Source organism: Lethenteron reissneri, chromosome 26, assembly GCF_015708825.2.
Source record: "Lethenteron reissneri isolate LAM-NWPU_2019-01 chromosome 26, ASM1570882v1, whole genome shotgun sequence".
In the NCBI taxonomy this organism is placed as follows: domain Eukaryota; kingdom Metazoa; phylum Chordata; class Hyperoartia; order Petromyzontiformes; family Petromyzontidae; genus Lethenteron; species Lethenteron reissneri.
Window position 1 is genome coordinate 14,360,915 of NC_083804.1, and position 15,982 is coordinate 14,376,896.

A 15,982-nucleotide genomic window follows, 5' to 3' on the forward strand; every position below is an offset into this window, starting at 1 on the left:
AGGATTGGGAATGAGGCTGCGGTTGCAGGGGTGACGTCATTTAGTATAAGTTGGCGTCATTCATAGAAGGCGTCATTAGTAAGATGACGTCATTCGTAGTAAGATGACGGCATTAGTAAGATGACGTCATTCGTAGTAAGACGGCGTCATTAGTAAGTGGTCACTATGAGATCTCTTTTACCAGTGGCAAAATATAGTAGTAGGTTGTTACCCTTTTAAACTGGTACAAAACTGACACCTTTATTCAAGGCATCATGTTTGCAATAACCACAACACAAGTAGTCAAAAAAGGCGTACGCCTTCTGGTGTCATCTGGTCCAACACCAATGGGGACTAGGCTCTAAAGAAAGCCGTCTCGGGTGTGGACCAATAAACTTCAAGGACAGTGCATAGTTATTATCATTATCAGAGTTGCTTTTTTTGTTTGCTTTTTGACTACTGTGTTGTGTTATGCACACATGTAGCTTGAATAAAGGTGTCAGTTTGTAACCAGTTTAAAAGGGTAACACCACTATTAGTAAGTGGTCGTCAGGAGTAAGAAGACGTCATTAGTAAGATGACGTCACTCGTAACAAGATGACGTCCATTCGTAGATGACGTAAATCCGCAAGCGGAAGACGTCACGCACGACGACGTGTAAGTGTGAATGACGTCACGCGACTTGTAACTTGTTGGGGTTGGTTACGAGGGGAAGACGAGCCGCTGCCGCCGCCGGTTTGAACGCTCCGTGAGCGAGGAGGAGGGTGGTGTTGGTGGGGTGGTAGCGGTGGTGGCGGTGGTGGTGTGCGGTGGTGGTGGTGGGTGGTAGCGGGTGTTGGTGGTAGCGGTGGTGGTAGCGGTGGTGGTAGCGGTGGTGGTAGCGGTGGTGGTAGCGGTGTGTTGGTAGTGGTGGCGTGGTGGCGGCGGTGGTGGGGTAGGGTGGTGGTGGTGGTGGTGGTAGCGGCGGTTGTAGCGGTGGTGGTGGTAGTGGGGGTGTTGGTGGCAAGAGGGCCATGGCGGGCACCCGCGACGAGTCGGTGCTGTGCCTCTTCGACGTGGACGGCACCCTGACGCCGGCGCGCCAGGTGAGGGGCTACACCCCCCCCCACTCTCCCCCCCCCCCACTCTCGCCTCCCCACCCCACTCCCCCTCCCCCCCCCCACTCTCGCATCCCCCCCCCCACTCTCGCCTCCCCCCCCCACCCCACGCTCCCTCCCCCCCCCCCCCACTCTCGCCTCCCCCCACCCCATCTCGCTCCCCCCCCCCACTCTCGCCTCCCCCCCCCACCCCACTCTCGCCTCCCCCACCCCACTCTCGCCTCCCCCCCACCCCACTCTCGCCTCCCCCCCCCCACTCTCGCCTCCCCCACCCCACTCTCGCCTCCCCCCCCCCACTCTCGCCTCCCCCACCCCACTCTCGCCTCCCCCCCCCCCACCCCCTCTCGCCTCCCCCCCCCACTCTCGCCTCCCCCCCCCCCCCCCACTCCGCCTCCCCCCCCCCACCCCACTCTCGCCTCCCCCCCCCCACTCTCGCCTCCCCCCCCCCACTCTCGCCTCCCCACCCACTCTCCCCCCCCCCACCCCACTCTCGCCTCCCCCACCCCACTCTCGCCTCCCCCACCCCACTCTCGCCTCCCCCCCCCCACTCTCGCCTCCCCCACCCCACTCTCGCCTCCCCCACCCCACTCTCGCCTCCCCCCCCCCACTCTCGCCTCCCCCACCCACTCTCGCCTCCCCCCCCCCACTCTCGCCTCCCCCCCCCCCCACTCTCGCCTCCCCCCCCCCACCCCACTCTCGCCTCCCCCCCCCCACTCTCGCCTCCCCCCCCCCACCCCCACTCTCGCTCCCCCCCCCCACCCCACTCTCGCCTCCCCCCCCCCCACTCTCCTCGCCTCCCCCCCCCCACCTCTCTCGCCTCCCCCCCCCCCCCCCCCCCCACTCTCGCCTCCCCCCCCCCACTCTCGCCTCCCCCCCCCCCTCTCGCCTCCCCCACCCTACTCTCGCCTCCCCCACCCCACTCTCGCCTCCCCCCCCCCACCCCACCCCTCTCGCCTCCCCCCCCCCACTCTCGCCCCCCCCCCCACCCCACTCTCGCCTCCCCCCCCCCCCCCACCCCACTCTCGCCTCCCCCCCCCCCACCCCACTCGCGCCTCCCCCCCCCCACTCCCTCGCCTCCCCCCCCCCACCCCACTCTCGCCTCCCCCCCCCCACCCCACTCTCGCCTCCCCCCCCACTCTCGCCTCCCCCCCCCCCCCACCCCACTCTCGCCTCCCCCCCCCCACTCTCGCCTCCCCCCCCCCACTCTCGCCTCCCCCCCCCCACCCCACTCTCGCCTCCCCCCCCCCCACCTCCCCCCCCACCCCACTCTCGCCTCCCCCCCCCACTCTCGCCTCCCCACCCCACTCTCCCCCCCCACCCCCACTCTCGCCTCCCCCACCCCACTCTCGCCCCCCCCCCCACCCCACTCTCCCCACCCCCTCCCTCCCGCCTCCCCCACCCCACTCTCGCCTCCCCCCCCCCACTCTCGCCTCCCCCACCCCACTCTCTCGCCTCCCCCCCCCCCTCTCGCCTCCCCCACCCCACTCTCGCCTCCCCCCCCCCACCCCACTCTCGCCTCCCCCCCCCCACTCTCGCCTCCCCCCCCCCACCCCCACTCTCGCCTCCCCCCCCCACCCCACTCTCGCCTCCCCCCCCCACTCTCGCCTCCCCCCCCCCCCCCCACTCTCGCCTCCCCCCCCCCACTCTCGCCTCCCCCCCCCACTCTCCGCCTCCCCCACCCCACTCTCGCCTCCCCCACCCCACTCTCGCCTCCCCCCCCCCACCCCACTCTCCCCCCCCCCCCCCACTCTCGCCTCCCCCACCCCACTCTCGCCTCCCCCCCCCACCCCACTCTCCCCCCCCCCCCCCACTCTCGCCTCCCCCACCCCACTCTCGCCTCCCCCACCCCACTCTCGCCTCCCCCCCCACCCCACTCTCCCCACCCCACTCTCGCTCCCCCACCCCACCTCCGCTCTCCCCCCCCCCCACTCTCGCCTCCCCCACCCCACTCTCGCTCTCCCCCCCCCCCACTCTCGCCTCCCCCACCCCACTCTCGCCTCCCCCCCCCCACCCCACTCTCGCCTCCCCCCCCCCACTCTCGCCTCCCCCCCCCCACCCCACTCTCGCCTCCCCCCCCCCACCCCACTCTCGCCTCCCCCCCCCCACTCTCGCCTCCCCCCCCCCACTCTCGCCTCCCCCCCCCCACCCCACTCTCGCCTCCCCCCCCCCCTCTCGCCTCCCCCCCCCCCCCACTCTCGCCTCCCCCCCCTACTCCTCGCCTCCCCCCACCCCTCTCGCCTCCCCCCCTCTCCCTCCCCCCCCCCACCCCACTCTCCTCGCCTCCCCCCCCCCACTCTCGCCCCCCCCCCCCCCCCCTCTCGCCTCCCCCCCCCCCCACCCCACTCTCGCCTCCCCCCCCCCCCCACTCTCGCCTCCCCCCCCCCACTCTCGCCTCCCCCCCCCCCACCCCTCTCGCCTCCCCCCCCCCACCCCACTCTCGCCTCCCCCCCCCCACTCTCGCCTCCCCCCCCCCCCACCCCACTCTCGCCTCCCCCCCCCCACTCTCGCCTCCCCCCCCCCACTCTCGCCTCCCCCCTCCCCCACCCCACTCTCGCCTCCCCCACCCCACTCTCGCCTCCCCCACCCCACTCTCGCCTCCCCCCCCCCCCCCACTCTCGCCTCCCCCCCCCCCACTCTCGCCTCCCCCCCCCCACTCTCGCCCTCCCCCCCCCCACTCTCGCCTCCCCCCCCCCACCCCACTCTCGCCTCCCCCCCCCCACCCACTCTCCGCCTCCCCCCCCCCACTCTCGCCTCCCCCCCCCCACTCTCGCCTCCCCCCCCCACTCTCGCCTCCCCCCCCCCCCACCCCACTCTCGCCTCCCCCACCCCACTCTCGCTCGCCTCCCCCACCCCACTCTCGCCTCCCCCCCCCCCCCACCCCACTCTCGCCTCCCCCCCCCCACTCTCGCCTCCCCCCCCCCCACTCTCGCTCCCCTCCCCCCCCCCCCCACTCTCGCCTCCCCCCCCCCCCCCACCCCACTCTCCGCCTCCCCCCCCCCACTCTCGCCTCCCCCCCCCACTCTCGCCTCCCCCCCCCCACTCTCGCCTCCCCCCCCCACCCCACTCTCGCCTCCCCCACCCCACTCTCGCCTCCCCCACCCCACTCTCGCCTCCCCCCCCCCCCCCACTCTCGCCTCCCCCCCCCCCACTCTCGCCTCCCCCCCCCCACTCTCGCCTCCCCCCCCCCACTCTCGCCTCCCCCCCCCCACCCCACTCTCGCCTCCCCCCCCCACCCCACTCTCGCCCCCCCCCCCCACTCCTCGCCTCCCCCCCCCACCCCACTCTCGCCCCCCCACTCTCGCCTCCCCCCCCCCCCCCACTCTCGCCTCCCCCCCCCCCCCCACTCTCGCCTCCCCCCCCCCACCCCACTCTCGCCCCCCCCCCCCACTCTCGCCTCCCCTAGGTCGACTCAGCCTGAAATAAAAAACAACTGCGGTCTCAAACGTTGTGGCTGTTGTTTGACGAGGTGGGAGGAGGCCCGCTGAGATGTATTTATAGCCGTGGCTCTTTGGGTTTTTTTTGTGTGTCAAAGCGATCCCTGGCTATGGGGCCGTCCATAAATGACGTCACGCACCTAGGGGGGGATTAGACATTTGTGACGATGTGTGACGAGGGGGGGCGGGTTTAGAAATGTGACGTCACATCAAAATGCGCAACTTTAATAAATATAGACAACACGTTCCACTTAATTAAATAGACTTTTTAATAAATGTTTTCTCCTACAACATCAGAGTACAGCGCCACATGAAATACGCACTACAATGACAATAGTTTAAAGCGGTTTGAAGCATGTTTTATTATTGGGGGGGGGGGGCAGAGCTTTTGACGTCATATTTGAGGGGGGTCTAACTTTTTGTGACGTCGTGTGACAAGGGAGGGAGGGGGTCAAAATCGTCCAAAATCGCGTGACGTCATTTATGGACGGCCCCTTTATACGCGACGATAGCTGAACGTTGGCTTGTGAGTAGTCTCTGAACGCCGTGGTGTTGATTCTAAATGTGGAGGGGGGGGGGAGGACCCGGAGAGATAGACTTGCAAACTCCAAATATACAGCAGTGGGCAGAGGTCAGGCTCTGGGTTCGAACCCACACACTCCAGTACCAGGCGAGATAGTCAGCATCTCCTAGCCACCCTGGTGTCAGGGTCTGGGTTCGAACCCACAACCACCTGCGTACCGGGCGAGGTAGTTAATATCTCCTAGCCGCTGTGGTGTCAGGGTCTGGGATCGAACTCACGACCTCCTGTGTACCGGGCGAGGTAGTCAGCATCTCCTAGCCACCGTGGTGTCAGGGTCTGGGATCGAACCCACGACCTCCTTCATACCACGCGAGGTGGTTAATGTCTCCTAGCCACCGTGGTGTCAGGGTCTGGGATAGAACCCACGACCTCCTTCATACCACACGAGGTGGTAATGTCTCCTAGCCACCGTGGTGTCAGGGTCTGGGATCGAACCCACGACCCTCCAGTGTACCAGGCGAGGTAGTCAGCATCTCCTAGCCACCGTGGTGTCAGGATCTGGGATCGAACTCACGACCTCCTGCGTACCGGGCGAGGTAGTCAGCATCTCCTAGCCGCTGTGGTGTCGGGGTTTGGGATCGAACCCATGACCTACTGTACCCAGGTGATTAAGTTAACATCTTCTGGCCACCGTGGTGCTCGAGTGGTAGATGTGGATTTACTCTCCAACACAGCGGTGTGCTGAACTCGGAACGAATTGGCATGTTTTGTTTACGTGACAACTTTACTAATTGGCCGTTTCAGGGGTGGCGGCGGGTTTAACGACACATTTATATTTACGTGTCTTAGCCAAAGACCTCTTATGGAGATGAAGTATGTTAGTTGCATCAGTACACCAATTCCAAAGCTTGGGTAAGGCCGCAAAACAACAGCAAGAACAGTCCCAGAACACACCAAGGAAACACACAGCCCCTCAATGAGAACTGCACATGAAAAGACCAATCATGCAATAAGCAGGTATTTTGGCTACCATACGGTGGGCAGAGCAGCAATATACATTGTTGTACTTTACTGCTATGCTTTTGCGTCTATGCTTCCACCTTCACCAACCCACACTGACCGGTGTGGTATAAGCTACGGTGAAACAACTCCCCATGACCCCCACACTGCCTTTATCCAGCAGTGGATTGACAAAACTGGACATGGCACAAGTGAGAGAGAGGAGGGAGTCAGCCAGGCTTGAACATATAATCTCGGAGATGCTAGCTCATTGTTTCTCGCACAGCCATTATGAACCTCAGACAGAGAGAGAACAAAACACCCAACCCCAGGATTTGTACCCAGGTTCTGAACATTGTTGATACTTTGTCTGTGACATGGCTGTCATGAACCCCCTGCCCCCCCCCCCTCAGAGATACCAGCTCACACTAAACACCACGTCCAGTGAGGCAGAGGCTTTCACTCTGTGTAATTAATCTCGCGGCTTGAGTTAAGTTTCACGGCAATGGGCAATATCAGTGGCCGGTGATGTCTTAACTGGTCCTGGTCCTTACCTCCGCCAACCTGCACTGACCAGCGTGGTGCAGTATGGTCAACCACCCCCAACACGGAGTCGGAGAGGCCTTTAAACAGCAGTGGATTGACAAGGGACTCAAAACATGTTTTGATCATGAACAATCCTTCTGTACCCCCCCTGATCCTGCCCATCTCCTCCCCTACCCACCCCACATCTCTTCGCAGAAAATTTCTCCGGATATGCAGGATTTGCTGCAGAGGCTGAGGAGACAAGTTCGAGTCGGGGTGTGTGGGTGGCTCCGACTTTTGCAAGATCATCGAGCAGCTGGGAGGTAGCGAGGATTATGGTGAGAGCGAGTTTGTGCATATCCACTGCTGCGTCATTGCTCGCTAACAGCACTTGTCCCAACAGCCTAATTGGCTACAGGGGGATCTTTGCATTTGTGACTATCCCTCAGCCTCTTTCACCTTCTCGCTTGGCAGTGGTGAACCAGTTTGACTACGTGTTTGCGGAGAACGGTCTGGTGGCATACAAGAGGGTCGTCTCTTTGCCCAACAGGTATTTTCCGTGTCTGACACCCACCACGACCACCATCGCCACGACCACCAAAAGTAAACGTTTTTTTTACCAAACATGTAGCGACTCTGCCCTTCCACACCCGATGAATCGTCACCATTCAGGCTCGCGGTGTGGTTCAGAGATGCCGGCGTTTTTGTCCTGGTGGCGGGTGTAGATTCCACAACAGAATCTATCATGGAGCAAAAGCTGTTGTAGCTATAATGGTACGAATTTGTAGTGTCTGCGATGGCATAATTCTATCGATTATAGTGGTGTGGATCTTTCGAAATGTAGAGTTGTGTCGGTCTTTTAAAGTCCATCATGTTATTCTATAGTTATTCTATAGTGAAACATGTCTTTTGCTGTGTCAATTTATAGTGGTGGATAAGTGGTTAGGTCACTGCACCGTGAACTGGCGACCTGCGTTTCATTCCCGGCCACGGCTCACCTCAGTAGTGAGTATATCTAAAACGGCTCATGGCTGTGCTGCCATCAGCCATACTGGCCACCATGGTGAAGTAAGGTTACGCAACCCCCGTAACTGAAATGCATTATGCATGTGGTATGGTGATGTGACGGTTATACAAGGCATGATGGGAGGACAGATCCTCTTTATTACAACCTCGCCTAAGACGTTTGTCCAGCGTGGAAGAGTAGGCCAAAATGTCCTCAAGGAGGGGCCCTACTCGAGCTTGCTCCCATAGCGTTCTCCAAAGGCACGGGCAAGACATTGCAGCGCTGGAACTTTTACCTCTGCAAGTGATCCAGTTCGTTTACTGTGAGCGTGAGATTTAAATTGATTCCATGAGTTGACGTATCGTGCTCCTCGTAGCGGCGACGGTCCATCGCGGTGCTGACCGAGGTTTCTTCCCCCCCACCCCCCCCCCGCGTGTTCCTCATCCCCGCTCAGAGCATCCAGAGTCACCTGGGTGAGGAGATCCCTCCAGGAATTCATCACAACTACTGCCGCCTACATGAGCACATCCGCCTGCCTCGCAAGAGGTTCGGGCTGCCCCTCGCCCCACCGTACCCTCCCCCGAGCCTCTGATCCTCAGCGGTTTTTTGTCCGGGTGGCGTGGATTTTTCTCTGTGTCCTCCGGTTTTTCCCTCATTTAGAATCAATATCACGCATTAGAGTGTTGGCCAGTAAATTATTGCCACAAACCTCAATAACCTTGCGAATCTCTCAAGGAACATAAACCATTACGCAAACTCTGGTCATCTTCATCGCGGATTTTGGCTGGCCGTCGAAACAAGGACGCTCACTGCATCGCGTGCTTTCAGATGCGCTTTTGTGGCCATCTGGAATGCTCTGCTATGCCTTCCGGATATTAGGAAGCTGTGGGAGCTATGCACTTTTAAATCTAGATTTGAAAACTCATTTCATCTTTAGAACTAAATTTTTCTTAGTTTGTTGTCCTTCCCCGCATCTGTGATTAGCGTGGTTTGCTACGTATGGTGCGAAAGAAAGTTCAACATAGATACATATCTACGTTTCTCTGGGTCAGCGTGCATTTTTCTCCGGGTCCTCCAGTTTTTCCCTCCACGTTTAGATTCAACGTGCGTTTAGAGTATTTGGCTGCAATACATTTCTACATGATAAGCTATCATTTGTGGTCAGGTCACTCCTGAAAAATATATCTATAGCTCAGTGGACCTTACATGGTAAAATTAAAATAGTTTAGTGGTTTGGTTTACACAACTGTTAGAAATCAAATCGTTACATCGTCAGTTGACTGGTACCTTCACAATCCGTGCCATTCCTATAGCGCAAGGCTCTCGTGTAGGAAGGCGCTGCTGTTTTTCACAGAATCAGTGTGAAGTAGTTTAGCAGTAATCCCAATTTTTTAGTGTGTGTATATATGTTTTTTAGGTGTTTAAAATTAGTTTACAGTATGAAATTAGCATGAAGATAAAACATTTATTTTAAAAAATATACTACTTTAAAAAGTTACTGAATTTACTGCACTGTACTTCACACTCCAATCGCAAGACCCAGCATGGGGTGATTATAGGGGGTGTAGAATTGGCAGTGGTTATTCGGAGTCTGAATCCAACTCCATCAGCTGTGATGGAGGTTTGCCGGAACCGCCTGGAACCGTCGGATTATGTTGCAAGCCGCATAATCGCGCGCCGGATAATCGATTATCTACTATATCTGCTTGTGCACTATAGCCAACGCAGCAGTCGCAGCAACATTCAAGAGTGTGAGAGTTGATTCCCGCTCATTAACGGGAGCCGCGGTGTCCGTCCGTCTGCTGTGCTTCGCGTCGGTGCGCACGCAAGGGGAACGTTCATCGAGTTCCGGAATGGCATGCTCAACGTGTGTCCCGTGGGGAGAAGCTGCACCCAGGAGGAGCGACTCGAATTCTACGAGCTTGACAAGGTGCGCTTGCTCGCGTGCACAGCGCCTCGCCACCGATGGCCTCGGATCGTCACACGCACACTCTCATCACACTCCCACCGAGGCAGACGGGGATGTTAAATTATGGGCGGTGGTGAACACTCGCATCTCATGGCAAGAAGTGCCTGGGTTCGCGTCCCAACTCAGGCGCCTTTCTGCGTGGATTTTGTACGCTCCTTCTCCTGTTCTGCAGAGAGTGCGGGAGTGCGAGTGATTGGGTGTGTATGTCAGTGAGTGTGTGAGTGAGTGTAGCGGTTAGCGTGCTGCGCTACGAATCCAGCGACCCAAGTTCGATTTCCGTTCACGTCCAACACCAGTGACGATTATCTAAACCGGTTCTGGTGCGGTGTGTAAACATCACAGCTGGGGAGACAAAGGTGGCCGGGCCTGGCGCTGGCCACCCCACCCCCTCGTGTGCCATACTGGCCTTCATAGATGCTCGCTAATAGCACTTTCCCCAACAGTCTGTTAAGGGTATATAGGGGATGTTTGTGTGAGTGAATGTGAGACTTGAGTGTAATTTGTATGTTATCCCGGGTTCAATACCAACTCAATGTAGTTGGTATTGGCCAAACATCCAATGGCAGAGTCAGGATTTTTAGGTAGGAATGAAAAATGATAGAGGAGTTGTTAGTAAGTAAAGACTTGTCCTTTGCTTGTTATTCGAGGCGTGTGCGGCGATGGCGCAGCCATCGATCGAGGGTCGAATTCGAACCGTGTTGTGTGGTCGGCATCGCGCTCGCTGAAGGTGAATGCCTTCAGGGAAGTCGTGTCCTGTATACACAACTGCGCACAATTAGTCACTTAAAACTGTTTTGCCGTTACTTATTGCCAATTATGGACTCGGACTATTGTCCTATCATCTCATCGAGTCCTGGCACATAATTGCTACACAGTGGCAGTGGGTGTCGCAAAATGCCGATTTATTACTAATAAACCCCAATGATCTGATCGAAATTAGGGATTTCGATCAGATCATTGGGGGGAGGCACGTGCCACCCCACCCCCCCCACTGGCTCCGCCAGTGCAAACATCCCAGTGCTGAATATTTACCTGCAATTTACTCCATTGCGCTTAAACAAAGCAACATTGCCCTGTCCAGCAAAGAGCTCACCGAGTCTTGAGACTCGGTGAGACTTTCCTGTGTAATCCAGCACAGTATTACTAACGGTTGAAAGTAGAGCTGGGCTATGCGATTAACGAATTGATTACTCCTCCAGAGGCTGCCGGTTAGAGCTCTGGACTTGCAATCTAACTGCCGCATCTCTCTGCTGCAGTTGAAGTGAACCTGAAATAGAAACTTTTGTTGGTACTCGGTACTTCCTGGAAAGTTGACCGACCAAATCGATCGAACGATTGGCAAAAAAAATCTGGGAACACAAAGCAGCTATCCGTTGGAATCCATGCTGCTAATAAAATACTTCCGATCCACCAACGCATGGTGTAAAGCGTCGCGTAATCCTCGCGTGCGCGCGGTTTCTCCCGACTTGTATGCACGAGGAAAAGAAGCCTTAAGTGCCCGATGTACACCTTGGCAAATGTCTCCTGGCATGTTGGTGATAATGTGCTCATTGGCCAGTTCTGCCTTGGCAAATGTCTCCTGGCATGTTGGTGAAAAATGTGCTCATTGGCCAGTTCTGCGAATGGGATGATGCAAACTCAGTCAAAATTTCTAAATCATCCAAAATAATACGGGCCCTACAGCTACTGCGGATAATACGAGTCGTGGGTAATAGGACAGCGGATAAGAGGAGTTCACCTGTAATAGTAATAATTTGCATCTATATAGCGCCTGAATGCTATAAGCATCTCTGGATGCTTCACAGGGAGCTTGAATGGGTTTTGACAGAAAGACGAAACTGCGTCATTGATTTACGGCTCCCCCCATCTGTGTACAGCAACTTGAGATGCATCACACGGAGACGTTCTTATACGGGAAAAAACACAAATTGTGTTTTTTGCTATTTCGTTTTCCGTGAAGGCACCCGAGTTCGACATCGTCACAAAGCCCACGCCCCTGTAACCTGGTCAAGTTGGGCAATGGAAGTCATGAGATGTTGGCGATAATCTTAGGCAATCAGTCTCAGTGGGTAATGAGCCTTGGGTCAATTGACGTAAAGCTAAATCTCGGTGGGGTTAAGAGGGTTAAGGTTTGGCTGGGTGTCTTCGGGATTAAAATCGTACGATTCAGATCGTGAAGATGCCCGCAGTAGTGCGTGGGGAAAGCTGTTGAGGGATTTTCAGCCACGTGGCGCAACCGCGAAAACGGCGCGGAGATTAGCCGCCGGCTGTGAACACTTTAAATGAAACTCGTGCACAAACCGTTTCATTATTGATAAGACATCAATGCTAGTGACCAAAAATATGTCAAATTTAATTGGATGGAGTGTTTTCAATTTTCATCTGATGTTTTTGATTCTGTTGTGGGTTTTTAACATTTTATTCCAGAAAGAAAATCCGACAAAAGTTCGTTGAAGACTTGCGGGAAAAGTTTGCCGGGAAGGGTCTGGTGTTCTCGATAGGTGAGTAGTGGACGGTCGATACCTGGCATGGACTTTAAAAATAACTACCGGAATCTGGAGCCTCTTTTGCACAGGGAATGACTGGGAGATTTCAAACCAAGGGATGGATCATAAAGTAGGAATGTGCCACTGTGCCAGCCATACAAAACCTGGCTCCAGCATTTCGAGAAACTGGGGTTTAGAACAATTTTCTCTCATTTACGTACTCATTACTTTCCTGTTCCCTCCCACCCGCCTGCCCTCCCTCCCACCCTCCTCCCTCCCTCCCTCCCTCCTCATCTCTCTCCACTCATCTCCCTATCGTCTCTCCTCTATCCCCATCTTTTTTTCCCCCCCAATCTTCTCCACTCTCTCCTTTCTTCTCCTCCTCGTCCCCATTTAGTCCTCCCCATTCTCACACTCTTCCATAGTCCACCTCCTCTCCCTGCCTCCCTCTCACTCCCTCTCACTCGCTCCTCACATCTTGCCTCGTCTCTCTCTCCCTCCCCCCAGGAGGACAGATCAGCTTTGACGTGTTCCCTGAGGGATGGGACAAGCGCTTCTGCCTCGGCCTCCTGGCTCCCGACCGCCTCCGCACCGTGCACTTCTTCGGAGACAAAACCATGGCGGTCAGAACGCACGCCCATGCGGCCCCTCCCTCCCACCCTCCATCTCACTGCACCGCTCTCTTCTCACACTCCATACCCTATCCTCTCCGTCCCTCCCTCCCATGCACCCACCCTATTGTCTCCATCTATCCCTCCCATGCACCCACCTCTCCTCTTTTCACACAACAATGTCCTGTCCTCTCACCCACTCATTCACACACCCACACACCCACACACCCACACACACCCACACACACAATCTCTCTATATCCTCCATGTCCCCCCCCCCACCAATACACCTTCCTTTCTCCCATCCACCCACCGAGAGACACTTCCTCCCTCCCACCCACGCACCCACCTCGACTCCTTTCCACCCACCTACCAAACCTTCCTCCTCCCATCCCTCTCATCCACCCTTCACCGATCCCCGCACACACCAGCAGGGTGACGCACGGGTCAGACGACTACCAACACCTTCGTCCCAGCAGCGGACTGACGAAGGGTTGATGATGATGACATTTTTTTATGAACAATTTGTAATTATAGTAATTGGCGACCGCGGCATCTCCTCTCTCTCTGCCCACCAGGGTGGAAACGACCACGAGATCTTTCACGATGAGCGGACGATCGGACACACGGTGACGTCTCCAGACGACACGCGCCGGCAGCTGGAGGAGCTCTTCTCTCTCAGCTGAATGTGGCCTACCCCGGGGATGAACCTAGGGGATAACCTGAAGAAAGACCCAGGGATAACCCAGTACTAGCCCAGGGGTAAGCCAGAGAGAACCGAAGGACAATGTAGGGATAACCCAAGAGTGACCCAGGGAATATCCAGGAACAATTGGAATGAACCCAAGGACGATTGGGGAATACTTTGGAACAACCACGATATAAAGAGCATGAAATATAAATATTTCATTCCATTACATTTGTAATTGGTATCTACATTACACACAGACACAGTTAATAGATAATTTGAATCTCATGATATTTCCCCAGGCAGTTATTAGTAATTTTAATAAATGTCTGTCCATCTCTGCGGTGACCAACGGTCACTCGGTCGATGATCTGGGGCTGGTGTGGATGATGGGGGCGAAGCTGGTGATTATTGGTGCATATAGAAATTAAGTTAACATCGCCTCCCCCCCCCACCAAGTTTCAATATAAAAGTTATGGAAACGGCCGCTGCAGGGGCTTCATACACCTGGCCACCCTTGGTGGTGGTGGTGGTGCTGGTCACGCTTATAGCGGTTTTAGTAGTGGTGGAGGTGAGAGATGTAACAATGTAGCGACGGTGGTGGTGGTCAATTTATTTACGTATAGGTGATCAAGGGGAAGACCTAAGAGCAGATGGTGGGAGTCTAAACGAAACGACTGAACTTATTGTTTATTTTACCAGGTCAGGGCCCACTGAGCCATGAAGCTTTTTTACAGAAGTGACCTGGCTATCACAAACGATAGCTCAAATAAAGTGGCCTATCATGTGGACATTTATAGCAGCCGAATAGTCTTTAAACGCACGTTTATAAATTTGGAGGATAAAAATCTGAGGACCCGGAGAAAAATCCACACGACCACGGGGAGAACATGGGCGTCTGGGTCGGGATCGAAGCCACGATCTCCAGTATACCAGGCGAGGTAATTAACATCTCACCACCGTGCCACCCATCTGCCGAGACTACTACTGCCAGAGCAGACCTTGGAGGTTTGCCGCGTGCCTCCTGTGCAGCAGCTGTGGGATCTGGCGGAGGGTAGAATGTGTTGGGGAGGAGCTGATGGTGGTGGTAGCTTCAACGGCTTTGGCCTCGATGACATCTTGATCTTTTAAAATAACTAATGAAGTATTCAGGCTAGGTCCTAAAGAGTGGCAGTGCGTGAAATTCAAGTGGTGACGGGTTCCAGATCAGGGGAGCAGCAGCCAAGAAGGGGAGCGACTGCCCCCTCCATCGTTTGCAGATTTCCTCGTCGACTCACCAGGGGATCGGGGGATCGCTATTTGCAGAGTGGAGAGCACGTGCAGGGCTTGGGAGAGTGATGTGGGGGTGAGGTACCCAGTTGCCCGGGGGCCCAACCCATGAAGAATCTTGAAGACCATCACAGCAATCTTGCACTCAATCCAAATATGTTTTTGTTTACATTGTGGTTGCTGAGCACAGGACCGAAGGCCTGAAACGCCGAGTGACCAGCAACAAAACAGCGCTGTTGAAATGTGTAATGGATATAGAGTTGCCACGTGTCCTGAATTGAGCAAAGGTTAAGATGAGAACGTTTGGTGGGGAACGAGATGATGGGAGGGAAGAAGTAGAATGAGACACTTTACACAGTTGCTGAGGCCAGCGACCTCATGGCCCAAAACTTCACAACGGCCAGAAAACAAACGGCACTATAAATGTTACAATAGATAGGCCTCGGCAAGGTAAGGTCATTTACCCTTTTTACCGGGTCAAAGGGTAAAGGTGTTGATATGCTCAGGGGTAAGGTAAAGGGTAGGGTAAAAGTAGCGCGGCGAAGTATTACCCGGTAAACACCTTGTTTACCGCTCGCTAAAAACTCCGTGGCGCAGTCCGTGGCCTCCATTTAAAATTGGAATCATCGAGAGTATTCGATATGAACAAAGCGCTCTACCTAGCATTTACCTGTTCTAAACCTTTTTCATGTGTAGTAGTACCCCAGTAATTACCCTGTGATCGGGTTATTTGTACGGGGTAAGGGTAAAAGGTCGGATAAAGATAGGCTCGTTGCTTTTGACCTTTTACCTTACCTTGCTAAAGGGTAAAAGGTAGGGGATAGAGTGATTGCATTGTGGTAAGGGTAAAGGTAGGCTCATTGTTTTGACTTTACCTTGCAGAGGCCTAACAATAGATGAGAGTGTTGTGGACCTGCAAGTGCGGTGGTAGTTGAGACGAAACGCCCGGGTCTGCTGGTGAACAATCTGTGAGGACGAGTTAAGTAGTCTTTTGAGTCTCGTCGCATTCTGCAGTCAATCTGTTTTTTTACGTGCCAATATTTGTTCAGGAAGGCCGCGGAGTAATGAATTCACGAATTTCGATTTAACGCTTTCGTGACTGCAGGGCTTCATCTTCTTGGTTCTTTCGGTAAAGTCACGTAGAAGGGAAGTAATAAAATAATAAAAATAAAACAATATTATAAAAAGTTTTATTTTTATAATAAAATAATAAAAATAATGTTTTATTTTTATAATAAAATAATAAAAATAAAACAATCATTTTTATTATTTTATTACGTGACTTTACTGAAAGAACCAAGAAGATAACTTCGCGAAGTTAAGACGCGGGGTGGTGAACGCAGGCGCGAGATTCTCTGCCTCGGGTGGAGATAGAAAATTCCGTAAACAGGCGACG

At 55.6% G+C, this 15,982-nt stretch overlaps 1 protein-coding gene and 1 pseudogene across 1 annotated transcript in view; one reads left to right on the forward strand and one right to left on the reverse strand.

Annotated features, from left to right (window-relative positions):
- The first annotated feature begins 992 nt into the window (after window positions 1-992).
- On the forward strand, window positions 993-14,657 carry LOC133348087 (phosphomannomutase 2-like; annotated as a pseudogene).
- LOC133347960 (serine/threonine-protein kinase LMTK1-like) overlaps window positions 14,471-15,982 on the reverse strand; it is a 70,581-nt gene continuing 69,069 nt past the window's right edge. Inside the window, exon 12 of the mRNA XM_061560725.1 lies at window positions 14,471-14,477. Coding sequence (XP_061416709.1) covers window positions 14,471-14,477 — 7 coding nt within the window. The remainder of the gene's footprint in view (window positions 14,478-15,982) is intronic.